The sequence below is a fragment of the Colletotrichum spaethianum genome, assembly GCF_022836535.1.
Source record: "Colletotrichum spaethianum MAFF 239500 DNA, contig16, whole genome shotgun sequence".
Classification (NCBI taxonomy): Eukaryota; Fungi; Ascomycota; class Sordariomycetes; order Glomerellales; family Glomerellaceae; genus Colletotrichum; species Colletotrichum spaethianum.
This window is the reverse complement of record NW_026054786.1, coordinates 380,429-394,993: the sequence shown is the minus strand read 5'-3', so window position 1 is coordinate 394,993 and position 14,565 is coordinate 380,429. Positions and strand designations below refer to the sequence as shown.

At 53.5% G+C, this 14,565-nt stretch overlaps 6 protein-coding genes across 6 annotated transcripts; 3 read left to right on the top strand and 3 right to left on the bottom strand.

Annotated features, from left to right (window-relative positions):
- Window positions 1-1,491: 1,491 nt before the first annotated feature.
- ColSpa_06619 (dynactin subunit 6) lies at window positions 1,492-2,120 on the bottom strand (the record flags this gene model as incomplete). Its single annotated transcript, XM_049272831.1, has 2 exons — window positions 1,492-1,683; window positions 1,731-2,120. 2 exons carry the CDS (start codon window positions 2,118-2,120, stop codon window positions 1,492-1,494), a joined length of 582 nt encoding a protein of 193 aa, XP_049128788.1.
- A 389-nt stretch (window positions 2,121-2,509) lies between these two features.
- On the top strand, window positions 2,510-4,088 carry ColSpa_06618 (NADH-ubiquinone oxidoreductase subunit, mitochondrial; the record flags this gene model as incomplete). The annotated part of the gene is made up of 3 exons (XM_049272830.1): window positions 2,510-2,782; window positions 2,874-3,861; window positions 3,916-4,088. 3 exons carry the CDS (start codon window positions 2,510-2,512, stop codon window positions 4,086-4,088), a joined length of 1,434 nt encoding a protein of 477 aa, XP_049128787.1.
- A 609-nt stretch (window positions 4,089-4,697) lies between these two features.
- On the top strand, window positions 4,698-5,816 carry ColSpa_06617 (uncharacterized protein; the record flags this gene model as incomplete). Its single annotated transcript, XM_049272829.1, has 2 exons — window positions 4,698-4,746; window positions 4,930-5,816. The coding sequence occupies 2 exons, from the start codon at window positions 4,698-4,700 to the stop codon at window positions 5,814-5,816; spliced, it is 936 nt and encodes a 311-aa protein (XP_049128786.1).
- A 326-nt stretch (window positions 5,817-6,142) lies between these two features.
- ColSpa_06616 (uncharacterized protein) lies at window positions 6,143-7,108 on the bottom strand (the record flags this gene model as incomplete). Its single annotated transcript, XM_049272828.1, has 2 exons — window positions 6,143-6,314; window positions 6,378-7,108. The coding sequence occupies 2 exons, from the start codon at window positions 7,106-7,108 to the stop codon at window positions 6,143-6,145; spliced, it is 903 nt and encodes a 300-aa protein (XP_049128785.1).
- A 1,289-nt stretch (window positions 7,109-8,397) lies between these two features.
- Window positions 8,398-10,225, bottom strand: ColSpa_06615 (sn1-specific diacylglycerol lipase alpha; the record flags this gene model as incomplete). Its single annotated transcript, XM_049272827.1, has 3 exons — window positions 8,398-9,341; window positions 9,391-10,030; window positions 10,196-10,225. The coding sequence occupies 3 exons, from the start codon at window positions 10,223-10,225 to the stop codon at window positions 8,398-8,400; spliced, it is 1,614 nt and encodes a 537-aa protein (XP_049128784.1).
- Window positions 10,226-12,081: 1,856 nt separating this feature from the next.
- On the top strand, window positions 12,082-14,156 carry ColSpa_06614 (fatty acid amide hydrolase; the record flags this gene model as incomplete). Its single annotated transcript, XM_049272826.1, has 3 exons — window positions 12,082-12,134; window positions 12,391-12,989; window positions 13,042-14,156. 3 exons carry the CDS (start codon window positions 12,082-12,084, stop codon window positions 14,154-14,156), a joined length of 1,767 nt encoding a protein of 588 aa, XP_049128783.1.
- Between the last annotated feature and the right edge of the window lie 409 nt (window positions 14,157-14,565).

Genomic DNA, 14,565 nt, shown 5'->3' with positions numbered 1-14,565 from the left:
TCGACGCTGGAGCATTCCGGCCTCTAGTATGCGTTAACAGAAGGAATTCTTCGTGAATAATCCAAATAAATTCACGACAAAGTAATTAAAAAAAAATTGTGTTTTGTGCATCCCAACCAGGGTGAAGACGGGCAGAGTAGAACGCATCACGGCCTGTTGGTGCCAGCCAGATAGAGACATATACCTTGTTATAGTTATTGGCAGTCTATGCTTTGCATTCTGAAGGGCTTAGATGCTTCATTCAGCTAAGCCAGGTCTTAAGTACTCCAAAAAGGCGTTGTGCTTGACTATACCTCGTAGGACGCTCTGTAGCGGAACGAGCTTGAGGATCGAGATGTAGGGATGCTATCCTTGACTTGCAGTACTTGAGGACGACACAGCGTCTGCCAATTATGTTTGTGTCGCTTGTCTATTGCGGTATGCCATGTTTAGTCTTGGTCATTCATTATGTCTTCTTTTTGGCTCAAAAAGCCTCCTGCTGTGAACCAGTTATGACACCTGACATGCCACAACAGTGGTTGCGTGAGGTTGTGTATTCAACCTGTTACCGAACCTTATACCAGCATTCCAGGTACCACAGTCGAACAGATCAGCAGCAAATAGACGAACATATCAAAGGCATCGGCCGGTCAAGGGGTTTCATATGGCCACCGTAACAACTGGGGGCCGGCAACCATTAGGATTATCAGCATCTAAACAGAGCAGCACACAGAAAAGGTGCAAGAGAAGGATACGACAGACAGATCAAGAAAGTGTTGCTCCTTGTATAAAATGGTACTACTCGGTGGGGGTTTGCTATGCTGGAGCATCCAGCCCCTTCTCTACGGCGGATGTTAACGCGGAGTGTACGTCTCAAGTCGGAAGAGCAACGACAAGCTCTGTGAGAGAGTGTCCAGCTCTGGTGTCTTATTTTACATAATTTCAACCGGTACTTCGAGCGTTATGTGCCTGCTCGGTGAGTATGGGTGAAAATGGGAGCACTGCAGACTCGTGGGAGAACCGTCAATGCCTTGAACGCCGCGCTAAGATACGGTCCCATGAGGCACGAACTAAGCTCAAATGGCTTAGACTGCGACTGGCGCCCTGGTTGAATAATCGAGCATACTTCAAGTGCCGTCTATGTCCGTTAGGTTTAACGACACCTCTTTCTCACTCCAAACCGTGTAAAAGCTTAGCACTCGAAGTTGTAAGGTTTGAATGCTTGGAACCTAAGCCTTGCCAAAAATGGCTCTGCCCTATCGTTTCGAGATCGGTTTCGAGACAATGGTTTTGCTGAACAACTCGACTACCGCGGCCTATCATACTGGAAAGTTCCTGTTGAAAGGGGCACATGTACCTAGCTTCAGACCCATTTCTAGGCGGAGAAAAACTGAAGGTCGAGGGGCACCGGGTACAGCCAGACAACAGGGTCTCGTTGACGGTCTCTAGTCTTGTGCTGGAAACGGAATCTTCTGGTAACATGAATCATGGGGTATCATTGTGGTACAGTTATTAACTCAGCCATTTCTCGGCCTTGTTGGGTATCAATCTCCTGAGCACATCAATCTGCCGCGCCTGCGCCTTATGCTTCAAGTCCGTAACTCCTCGTCTGTCGATCCGTCGCTGGCCATTCGAGTACACAACTGTGTAGTCTGGTATCTTCTCGCCAGGTTTGATGACGGTCAAAGGTGATATCGTGCAATTCTATGGCAGTCAGCATCTCAACTCGGTATCGAGAATGTCACACCAACCTTCCCAATGACAGCACCACTCCCTATCCGAGATCGGACCCCAACCACGGTATCCGCCCCAATCTCCGTGCCTCCAGCTTGTATGACCGAGCCGACCTCTACGGTCACATAGTCTCCAAGCACAATGCCTCCATTAGCATCATCATTGCCGACCGCACCAATATGAGTTCGCTCGTGGATGATGCACCGTCGGCCTATGAGGATGCTGCCGTCGGTAGATTCCAGCTTCGATCGTGGATGTAACACACTTTCCGATTGGATCGTGACCGAGTGCGTTCCGACAAGAATGGCGCTGTCAGCGATGGTGAGGGAGGAAGAGAAGTTGACTGGCGGTCGCGGGCCGGTGTTGGAGACGGCGGGCAGCATAGAATGCCGCTTGCTAGACGACATTGTGGTGTGTGTTCTGGGTTGCTCCACCGCAAAAGATTTGCTATCCAGAAAGTGAATGGTACATTCTTGGTGAAGATCGCAACACGGGTTCGGGTCTCTTTAACCTGCCGGGCGTACGACGCGCAGCGATGTTAGCGATCAGTGAGCTTGACGTGGGGCATCGCACCGGCCGTCAACGCTCATTCTCCAAAGCTGCCCCAGCACATAACCCCGGTTGATACATCAGAGTCTGTCACGTGATTGAATCGCTGACTAACCGGCCCGCATTGGCCAATCAACGCCAATTGGAAATAAGCATCATCGACTTGGTGCAGCAGAGCTTCGTTCCACGACGACGAATTCATCCGACCGACAACCCCCATCCACCACCAGACCCCCCAACGCCCACGATGGCCACTCCACGGCGGTTGCCCGCGCAGGCCGCGCAGGCTGCGCGAAACTTCGCAACGGTACGAACATACGGCGGCCTGAAGGACCAGGACCGCATTTTCCAGAATCTCTACGGCCGGTTGCCCCCGACGCTGGCTTCGGCGAAGAAGATGGGCGATTGGCACAAGACGAAGGAGATCATTCTCAAGGGACACGACTGGATCATTAGTGAGGTCAAGGCTTCCGGTCTTCGTGGCCGCGGAGGTGCCGGTTTCCCCTCAGGATTGAAATGGGTAGGTTGACACCTTGCGAGTTGCTGAATTATTGCCGCGGCAATCAAGGGAAGGAACGGGACAACGGGCTAACGCAGATGGCACCGCGCAGTCGTTCATGAACTTCAAGGACTGGGACAAGGACGATAAGCCGAGATACCTCGTCGTCAACGCCGATGAGGGTGAGCCTGGAACCTGCAAGGACCGCGAGATTATGCGAAAGGACCCCCACAAGCTCATCGAGGGATGCCTTGTCGCCGGCCGAGCCATGAACGCCACCGCCGCCTACATTTACATCCGTGGCGAGTTCGTGCACGAGGCTGCCATCCTCCAAAACGCCATTAACGAGGCATACAAGGACGGTTTGATTGGCAAGAACGCTTGCAACTCCGGATACGACTTCGACGTCTTTATCCACCGCGGTGCCGGTGCCTACGTCTGCGGTGAGGAGACCTCCCTCATCGAGTCCCTCGAGGGCAAGCCCGGAAAGCCTCGTCTCAAGCCGCCCTTCCCCGCTGCCGTCGGTCTCTTCGGCTGCCCTTCGACCGTTGCCAACGTTGAGACCATCGCCGTTGCCCCTACCATTTGCAGACGTGGTGGCAACTGGTTCGCGGGCTTTGGCCGCGAGCGTAACCAGGGTACCAAGCTCTACTGCATCTCCGGTCATGTCAACAACCCCGTCACCGTCGAGGAGGAGATGTCGATACCTCTGCGCGAACTGATCGACAAGCACTGCGGTGGCGTTCGTGGCGGCTGGGACAACCTGCTGGCCGTCATCCCTGGTGGTTCTTCCACCCCTATCCTCCCTAAGAGCGTCTGTGACAACCAGCTCATGGACTTCGACGCTCTGAAGGACAGCCAGTCCGGTCTCGGTACCGCCGCCGTCATTGTCATGGACAAGAGCACCGACGTTGTCCGCGCCATCAGCCGTCTTTCCCACTTCTACGCCCATGAGTCCTGCGGTCAGTGCACGCCCTGCAGAGAGGGTAGCAAGTGGACCGACCAGATCATGAAGCGCTTCGAGAAGGGCCAGGGCCGGCCACGTGAGATCGACATGCTTCAGGAGCTTACCAAGCAAGTTGAGGGTCACACCATTTGCGGTATGTACTTGTCATGACGTAAACTATTTCAAACACTAACAGGTCTTTTTCTAGCTCTTGGTGAGGCTTTCGCCTGGCCTCTTCAGGGTCTCATCAGACATTTCCGTCCCGAGCTTGAGAAGAGAATGGAGGAGTACGCCGCTCAGAACGGCGGTGCCCACGCCTTGGGTGGCGGTTGGGCGCATGATGCCCGGGCTCAGGGCAAGCTGGTTTCGCCAGGACAGTAGAAGGCTGATGTTTTGCATGCTTGTAGACTGGCGCCTGAGGGCTTGTATATATTAGTATCGTACATTAGCAGAGCCCTAAATGTGCTGGAGTTCATTTGTTCACGATACTCTCGCATGCAACTCGGGCATTGGTGACCAATCGCCAGTGTGCTAACACGGGACATGGATAGAAGAGCCACAGGGATATGTCGGGTATTCAATCCCCATAATTTACTATAATCTAGGGGTGGGCGGCAGTCTATGAATCATTCACGTCCATTCCTCAAAGCCTGAATTTCGGCGTTAAGCCGCAAAGAGCTCATCCAATGAGGCCGTTGGATTTCTCAGCTTGCTCGCGTCCCCATGCTGTAGCTAGGATCTTCTCGGCCCACACATCCGGACAGCCGCTCACACTGGGACTTCGGCTGGGCCCGGTCAAAGAACCTCCGACGACGGCGGGATTTCTTCACCACGACCACCGACACCGACCTTTGACAGCCGTCCTCCTACAATAATGCCCGGCCAGTCAGAACATCAATAGGCCACACTCCAGTCCATCCCCCCCCTTCGTTTTTCTAGCCTATTCGCGAGCATTTCTTATCTGGGTTTGTCGGTGGGATATCTTCGGAAATGACTTCTTTCAAATACGACCAGTTTGTGGCCTTCGGGTCCGACAGTGGTAAGTAGATCCCCTTGGTCTTGTCTTCCATCTACGGGCTATTCTAGTTTCGCCGGGAACGACATCTAGTCACTGCTTTCCTTGCGTGGTTTCTGGTTCGTTGAGAATTGGCTTTTAGCGAGGGCGCTTTTCTTGCTCATCCCTCACTGCCTCCCTCACCTCATAATACTCATGAGACTATAGCCGGACTCGAGCGCATCCTTCGCGGCCTCCAATCCCTCACTTTAATCTTTGGCGCATACCCATCCCTCGTCTCCCTCGTTCTCCTGGCCTCAGACTCGCCCCTCCTCGAGGCCCTCGGCCCGTTGAAAGGCCACCTGAACCTAACCCGCCGCTTCATCCGCTTCTTCTGGTTCCTCAACTCTTTCGGCACATCGTACAACCTCTACTCTTCCATATCATTGTCGCAAACCACACATGGCTCTCAGAAAAAGAAAGGCGTCGGTCTGGAAACCTGGCTTGACATTCTGAGGTTCACGCTCCTTGGCATCTACGGCGGCCTCGAGTCCCTGACGCTGCCAGACCTCTTGGGCGTTCCGCAGATCGAGATCTTTGGCGCGGAGCGCACGAGGACGCTTAATATCGAGGCGCAACGATTCTGGCTGCTCGCGTTGGTGTTGGGAGTGGTTGCCAACTTGACAAGGATGTTGAAAGCGTTTGCATATGCGCCTGTGCCGCAGCATGGTCATGGGTATGGAACTGGCGAACAGACTCAGCAGAAGGCTGGAGACAAAGAAAGCACCGGTGAAGAGAAGAAGGACGACGATGGCGAGGAGAAGCTTGATTGGCAAGCTGAGCGTGCTCGTCTCAGGGCTATCGTGGCCAAGAGACGGGAGGAGAGGAAGAGGTGGAGAAGGAATGTGGCCGTCCAGGTCAAGTCTCTGGGACGTAAAGTCTTCTCGGACTCGTTGGATTGTCTCATTCCCGGTGTCATTTTGGGTTGGGTGAATTTGCAGCCGGGTACCGTAGGAGTTGCCATGCTCATCACGACTGTCCTGACGAGCAGAGACATCTGGGAGAGGTGCGGTGCTACAGTCACGATGAAGAGGGCTTCTCAAAACAGTACATAGTGTGGTTGGCGAACGCTCTGCATACGATACAACATATAGACGGGATAAAACGATTGGGTTGGCTGCTCTGGAGCCTTGGAATACCGGATTGATAGAAAAGATTGGCATGGCATAACGCTCTGCATAATGCCAATTTCGTACTCGAGTTTCTTCGCACAAACTCCGGATAAAGCATTCCTTCACATCTGTCATGGTTTCTTGTACTCCGCTCATTTTGTTTTCTGAGGACACGCTCGTCTCGTTTAGTGAGCTAACATCGTCGTAGTACAGGCAGCGCCTGCAAGCCAGAAACTGCATCATTTTGAACAGGGCGCTGCTCATCTTAATCAGGCTGCAACAGACATGGTAGCATGCCTCTGTTCGGGGCTCTGAGGGAGCTGGATGCGGTACTTGTGCGAACCGATGTCATCCTCTTTATTAGTGTCCCACATGATCTGTACCTTGGCACGCTTCAAGATTGCGAATTGTGCGGCAATCGCGATGACGCCTTCGAAGACACTTTGTGCTTGTCAGTTACCAATCCAGAGAAGACGCTCTACCGAAGCCTGGCAGGGAACTCACCCAACGAAAATGGCAACAATGGCAATACCGACATGCTTCCCAAAACCCCAAAAATCCGGGGCGCCGGCAGCAACAACACCAGCAGTGAAGGTGATGACCGCAAAGGTGATGTCGATGGCGGTATACACCAGTCCCACCACCATGCTCCGCTTACTACCATCGTCCTCCATCCAAGCCAGCACACCGCCCTCCTCATAAGAATCATTTTTGCGACCCCGTCGGCCAAAAATGCACTGGACAAAGCCGAGGTCAATAGTGAAGCCCTTTCTACGTCCGCTACGCCGGTGATGACACCGCAGCACGAGGGCCAAGATGAGCCAAATGAGCTGCAGGATGGCGAGGGAGATGTAGAGCTTGGCCACACCCTCATAATGGCCTATGAACTCGAGGACGACAAGGACGATGCTCAACGCAATGGTAAAGACGCGTAGCGCGTCAACGACGCTGAAGATGAACGTCGCACACACTTTGGGTGAGCCGCCATCGTCACCGCCGGGATGGGAGAAACCAGAGGCATGAGACGGAGGCGTCATGGGCCGGAACACGACGTTGGGATTGAGCGGCCTGTTCTCGGCCGGGGATGAGGAGGCAGTTGCCATGGTACGGAAGGTACCAAGGCACTTTGTTGAAGGGAGGTCGTATGTGATGTCGTAGTGCAGCGGGTCTGTGTTGACCGGGAAAGACGGGACCGGGTATTGGTGGATGTCTGACTTGAGCGAGTCGGAGGGCATCGAGAGTCATCCGACGGTGGGCTGTGGTGAACGGGAGATGGTTATATATGAGAGCCGGGCACGTTCCATTTCAAGACATGACACGAAAGAGGCAAAGCAAAGGCGGGAGCCGAGTGAGAGCTTCTGGAATCGGGAGGGGTTCGTGTTTTTTTCCCCCCCCAAAGGAGGAGGAATTACCAGACTTGTCGCTTGGGTCCAGGAGGAACCAACAGGTTTACCTTGGACGACACGCCATCAACCTGCCCACTCCTATCTCTTGGTTGTCTAGGTGCCCCTTTCCTAAAACATTCTCCCTCCCCATTGGAAACAGAGCTAAGGAAAGCTAAGGAGAGCCGCAGATGCGCCCGGCTCCGCTATGCGGCATCGCTAGCTGCTGGCTCGTCCACTGACGTTGTCCGGAATTCGGGTGCCTGGAGATCCACTTGGATACACGTTGGTGCTTGTCAAATAGACACACGACACCCGAACCCTGCTTGGAGTTGGTCCGATACATGATTGGCCAGTGATGGTTTGTGCGGAGGCTGCGGCGGTGCTGGGTCGCTTGAGTTTAGGCCGGGGGGAGGAAAGGATAGACGAGTCTCGATTTAATTGTCGGGGTTGGTCAACGGCTTAAGCTTCGCGTGATAGAGCAGTGTGATGATCGACGTCAAAGTGCTGTTTGGTCAACGTGGATTGGTACTGCATTACGCGTCGCTCGCTGTCTGTAGGAACGTTGTTTGTATACTATCAGAGGTCATTTGGGGCTGGTGGATATGCCTGGGGAGTTTGGGAACAGTTACCAACCTGAGATATTGGCAGATCGCAGGGGCTGTATTTTTTTATCCCTTTGGAAATGTAGGTGTTACTTCTGTGCTATTTCGCCCAGAAAGTACGCTGTCAGAACAGGGTGCTGGTTTCTAAGTGCCGTCGCCGTGATGCGAGTATCATGACTAAAAGATAGAACACTTGTGCTTCATTGAAGAGTTCTGTATCATGGAGATATCCATCCACCTATACCGCAAGTCGAACGCCTCAATGGTAAGCAAGTCAAATCCTCCCAATGGTATCTTGCTCATGACCGCAAATCATACAAACATCATGCAGAAGTTGGCTCCCCCTCCACGATAGCTCGTCTCCTCAGTCCAAATAGTCCACCCCCGGGCGTCAGGAGCACGTAAGTTTTAGAGCATTTAACGCTGTTGCCTGGCGGGCAAAGTCTCCGAATGTTTCAATGCCGAGTCCAGACACGGATGGCTGACGCAACCAAGCGACGCTCTCCGTGGCAAGGCATGCGTCTTCCGCCAGCCAAATCACCGGCGGCCCGTCACCCGATAGCTCCCAGTTCCGATCGACACTTTCCATCCATCATTGACGAGGGCAGCAATAACGCCCTGTCTCAGTCGCGACACACCCCCAGCGCTGTGAAGACCCCGGCCCGTAACAATTGTGAAGCCCTCCTGGGCCTTCCTGGCTCTGTACTCTCCCAGGTTGTTCCACCAGTCCCAAACGCGTTCCCGCGCGATTCTCACACCGTCAGCGACCTCGACACCGTGGAGATCGATCTCATTGGTCGAACTGGTACTTGCAACATGTATGTCGGCGGCAACACTCTTGGCCTTGGCAAAACTGCGGGCTTCCTCGCGTCCGCGCTCAGCATAGTACCCTGCTGCCTGTCGGTACAAATGTCCTTTCTTGTACACTTGCCCAGCGGTGCTGTACGAGTGGTTGCTAGCATCACGATATACGCTAGCTGTTTCCATTGCTTGCCGATAGGAGTTGGGTGCGGACGAAGGAGCGGAGAAAGCAGGCGTGCTGAGCGTACGTCCAGTTGGTGACATGACTGCTAGCTTGGGTGAGGCCGTCTTTTGCCAGCCTTCTGACGAGCCTTCCAATTCCGCGTTGGTCAGAGGTGCAAGCTTGTAGCTAATATCTAGTCGCTTGGCCGGCAACTTGCCAAAGTAGCGATTCAACAATGCAGCAACCTCCTCAGTCCATTGGTGATTACTTTGCGTAACTTCGTTAAGGGGGGGTAGGTAATGCTCGGGAACATGTCGAAATTGCTTCTTTAGCTCCTGGATATGTTGCTTCTGGTGATTGTCTTCGCGGCTCCATGCGCCAACACCTTGTTTAATATATTGATCCAGAAACTCAACAATGGTAAGTTCTAAGGAACCTTTACGTGCATCGAAAACGTCTGATACCTCTTCGAATGGCAAGTCGAGCTTTTCCACAACGAACAGTATCTTTTCGACTCCTGCAAATGGTCAGTCACGGTGCTTTATGAATTCGGTTGTTAGACATACTCTCATTGTCGTCGTTGATTGGCGGAGTATCCTTGATGCTGCTAGAACTTGACGACAGATCTGTACGCATGTCTTTTCGTTTCTTTCCCTTGCCTTTTCTTTTCCCAGAAGCCTTTTGAGTGTTTTCTGATTGAATAAAACCGTCAATTCCCTTGGGCCTCTCGCCAATGGACTCAAGGAACTGTATGTTCAACAAGGTCTCCAGAGCTGTCTGGAAATCACCCTGGGCTTTTTTGAGGGCAAAGTTTACGTCATGCGGCTTCAGGTCCGAAAACATCTCTTGAAGCTGCGAAATCTTCTCCTGGTCCGAGTCCCCGTCAAACGTTTTGATGCGCGGGACATCGTAATCAGGCTCAGAGGGGGGCGGGCTCGTCAGAGTAGTCCCTGAAGAGTCTGAATCCTTAGGTTGCGGCCCTTCAGAAGTGCTGGTAGAGCTATCCGGAGCATAGACTGCTACATCCATGGAGCTGATGGTGTCAGGGACGCCGCTCGCATTGAAGCCGCTTGCTTCCTCATCTAAGACATTCTGGGCGAGACTCTGCAGCATGCCTCGCACTTCGCTAAGCTGACTGTCATCGTTAAGATCCACCTCACTTGCAATCGCGATAACAACTGTTGGGTCAAGGAGAGGAAACTCCGCCTACTGTGTCGTTAGCATGGTGCACAAAATGCAACTCCCAGGGCTCATTCAAGCGCGAGTCGTGTTACAAGTCGTCTGGTATGACATCGCCCATGATGTCATCTGCGCATGAGACTGGGTAAAGAGAAGGACAGAGGTCTTATTGAGCCGAAAGGCATCACTCACCACCAAGTCGTCGAGTTTTGTTGTAGCCATTGAACAAGTTTACTTCAGGGTTCGAGGTATCGTCGTGGGATAATCCAGATAGGCTCGCTAGTCATAATGAGGGAAAGGTAGCACGAAGGTTTCGCTCGAGGTTGGTCGTGGAAACCACCGATAGGTTGGGCCAGGCAAAGTCGAGATGTTAGATGATCGACGACAACGCAAGCACGGAATGGACGGGTAACGCCAGCTGAGCGCACTGCAAACAATGGGATACCGTTATCGAGAAGTAGTCGATGCGACAAAATTAATGACGCGGAAGCGGGGCTGTTTAGCAGCAATACTTGTCGATTTCTGCCGACGTCTGAAAGGAGGGTCCGTGGCGCTAAAGTGCTTAAACACGCGATCTAGTAAGTGCTTGATGATTCATAGGGTGTGCCTGTTCGCCAGTGCAGGTTTATGAAGAGAAAAAGAAGAAAAAAAAGGGCAAAGTCAATGACTCTGATTCAGTGTGTCATTGGAGTCAGGCTGTTGGTTGGGTCAGACCGCCGCCTCATTGTTAGGAAAGAATATTGGTATTCAGAGCTTGACTGTGGCTTATCTTTGATTATGGCTGAAGTCATCATTGGCACGTGCAGTTTCGAAGTGTGGCTAGCTCGTGGCTGTTGAGCGCTAAAGAAACCGGTGGGGTAAAGTTTGTGGCTGAGGTTTCGGACTTTGGGTGAGACTCATCTCCACAGATGACTTCACACACGTACATGGTACCGGTACATCCGCCCCCTTTGAACCGTGGCACGACATTAGTGGCCCGCCTAGTGGGTAAGCACCAGCTACCGGTTTCCTTCCCGAGGCCGGTTCGCTGCGACTTCAAGCGCTCTAAATGCATCAAGAAAGTCCGGCTGCTTTCCAGGTTTCCAGGGGCGGCAATCCGCGGAATGGCAGAGACCCCATTTCTGCAAGAAACAGGTTAGTGCTTTAATCTATTCGTTGGGTCTCCTTCCGCTATTAGGAGGGAAGCGGGAAGCGGCCCTCTAAGCTTGTTCCACCGCCCTTGTAGGCCAAAAGAGTATCTCACGTTACCATATGGGAATCTGCTGAGATGCATCAGCTGTGTGCCTTTTGTCCTTCTAGCCACCCGATGGGGAGACTGCACTGGCGTGGATTCGTCAGTCAAATACATGAACAGGAACAGGCTCAGCTTTCTTGTTCCGTCCGGACATTTTCATCCCCTTAGCTCAAAGGAACTCACCTGCATGAGCACCACCTATAAACACTCAACTCCTCACCTTGTCTAGATTCGGCAAGCAAAGCAGGGCTGCACGGGCAAAGACAGGGATCAACTGCTTCGGTCGACCGAGGATCCCGACCACGACCATCTGGAGGCAAACACGGCCAGCCTCGCGTCGTCCCCCGGGAGTAAATGAGGAAGCCAGAACACAGGTGAATCACCTTGGATGAACGCAAACGATTACAGAATGACTTAAGACTAGGTCACTGATAAAAGGTCACATTACAATGACTGGACTGTCATCAGGGACAGCAGTTCCCAGTGACAGGCAGCTTTTCTACCCACTTGGCCACGGCGTGGTGGTTCGTTCGTTCGCGAGCTCAAAGGGCCTAGGCGCAAACCTGCCGCATGGTCATGCCCAGTGTTCTCATACGAGGGAGGTCCTGGCGGCTGCATCCCAGCGCATCAGCCTTTACTTTTTGTTTCCGACACAAACTCGGCACAGGCCTATATAAGCTTGTGCCGGACCCCTCCTCCGGCGCGGCTCTGGTTGAATATGTCACACTCAACGGCATTTACCAATTCTGTTCTTAGACCTGAAACCGATGTACAATTGAGACTTGAACCACAATTTAGACTTGGATCTAACCTACATCCCCATACCGTCCTTAGGCGGCCCATCATGAGTACCGAGACCCGGAAGAAGTTCATCAACTACCCTCTGCCGATTCCTGGGTGAGTTGTTCCATCTCAATTTCTCGGTGATGGACGCACGTTCGTCTCGCGCGGCGTGTTCTATTGTCGACTTTGTTCGTCTCAGTTTTGTATATGTCGAAATGACTTGCTCACTGATTTTTCAGACCAACGTTTCCATACAACAATGGCAGGAAAAGCAACCCACCTCTTAGAGGCTGGATTTTGGTCCTAGCAGCGTGGGCGTAAGTTGTACTCTGACTGGATTGAAGTGCCCAAACATTCTGACAGGATGCAGTATGGAATGCGTGTGGTTCGTGCGGTCATATATCTGGGAAAACGCAGGCTTCGGAAGTATTAGGAAGATCCGCAAGCACATCGAAGATGCTGAGCCTCGTTACGACCCTACTGTTATACCCGTGCCGACAGAAGAGGCCAAGGACCCGGCTGTCCTCCACCGCGAAAGTGCCGTGAAGTCGAAGCCGCACCCCTTCAAATACTACTCCGTCAACGACTATCATGAGATGTATTTGTCAGGCGCAGTCACACCACTTGCCGTTGCCCGAGCCATTTTGCCGTTGATACGTCGCGACACAAACCCGCCGGGTGAGCACTCAATCGCGTGGTTCGACACCAAGGTCGCGCAAGTTTTGGCCGCTGCTGAGGCTTCTACGAAGCGATACAAAGAGGGGCGCCCACTGGGGCCTCTTGATGGTGTTCCTACGGCTGTGAAAGATGAGTACGAGATTGACGGATACCGGACCTGTCTCGGCTCAAGGAACGATTACACTACGCAGGCCGAACCTGGCCAGTCCATCACAAGCTGGTGCGTTAGAAAGTTGGAAGATGCAGGCGCTGTCGTTCTTGGGAAGCTGTCTATGCACGAATTCGGACTTGGTGAGTCTAGAACTATGAAACAAACGGGAGGCCTTCCGCTGACAACCACCAGACACAACCGGAAACAACCCAATTTACGGAACGCCGCGAAACCCTTACAACCGCGGCTACTACACTGGTGGAAGCTCGTCAGGAGCCGGATATGTTGTTGCGACTGGCTTGGTTCCCGTAGCCCTCGGTAGCGACGGCGGTGGCAGCATCCGCATTCCCTCGTCCATGTGCGGTGTTTACGGCCTCAAGCCTACCCACGGCCGCGTTTCGTTTCACCCCTGCCCAAATCACAGCAATAGCTGCGCAGTGAATGGCCCCATCGCCGCAGACATCGAGTCCCTCGCAACCTACTTCGAAACAATCGGTGCGCCGCACCCCGATTCCAACTTCATCCAGGCGTCCCCCTTCATCTCCTCCCCTAGCGAGAAGCGCGGCAAGATTCTCGGTATCCCCGAGGCCTGGTTCGGTCAGGCGGACCCGGCTATTCAGCGCATGTGCAGAGCCATGATCACGAAACTAGTCACGCAGCATGGATACACCACCGTCCCTATTGATATCCCGTTCTTGGTTGAAGGCCAGTTTGCGCACGCCATGACCGTTCTCACCGACGGTGCCGCCCTCCTCCCGGAGACCAAGAACCTCACACCCGCGAATCGTATCCTGCTCGCGATTGGACGTGTTACATCCGCCATGGACTACCTTCTCGCGCAGAAGCTCCGCGGTCTGCTCATGTCACACCTTGCGCACCTCTGGCGCATGTACCCCGGCATGATCATCGTCACCCCCACGACTGCCTGCGCAGGCTGGCCTATCATGAGCAAGGGTGAGTTGGCCTACGGCTTGAGCGACGGCGACCGCACCATCAGGTCGATGGAGTACGTATGGATGGGCAACTTCTGCGGACTCCCGGGCGTCACGGTTCCAGCGGGCTACGTCGTGCCACACGATCAGCCAGGTGCCGGTGGCGAGGCTGGTCCCGAGACATTGGGCAAGGTTCCCATTGGGCTTATGGGCATGGGCGAGTGGACGGATGAGCACAGCCTCCTCGAGTTCGGGCTCGACGCTGAAGAGCTGTTCGCAAAGGAGCGTTGCAGGCCGCCAACCTGGGTTGACGTCATTCAGCGGGCCAAGGATGACATGGCAAAGACCGGGGAGGACAGCTTGATAGACATTTAGAGACGATATCCACAGCAGCGGGAAAGATCCAAAACTAGCGAGCAGGAGCAACCTTGTCAAAATCAAACAAGAATCCACCATCTTCATGCCTTCTGAGACTAAGTGACTCTCGAGCCACAATGACAACATGCCATCTCCACAGGTTTGAGGAGGCCAAGATTGTCACAGGGTTGATTCGTCGCCATTGATCTGAGGCAGGGATACCCCCCCATCGACAGCAATGGAGAAGCAATTGGAGATCGTCTATCGATAAGCTCGCAAGCGCCTACTCATCCCCCCATGCGTGGATCAATGCGAGTTAAACCCGGGGAAAGGGCCCAAGCGGGCAGGGTGACAGCTCCGGAAAGGAAACATGTTGACGACCTCGGTGAACCAGACAAGCCGGAGCAAACCTTCCTGGCCGAGGCGC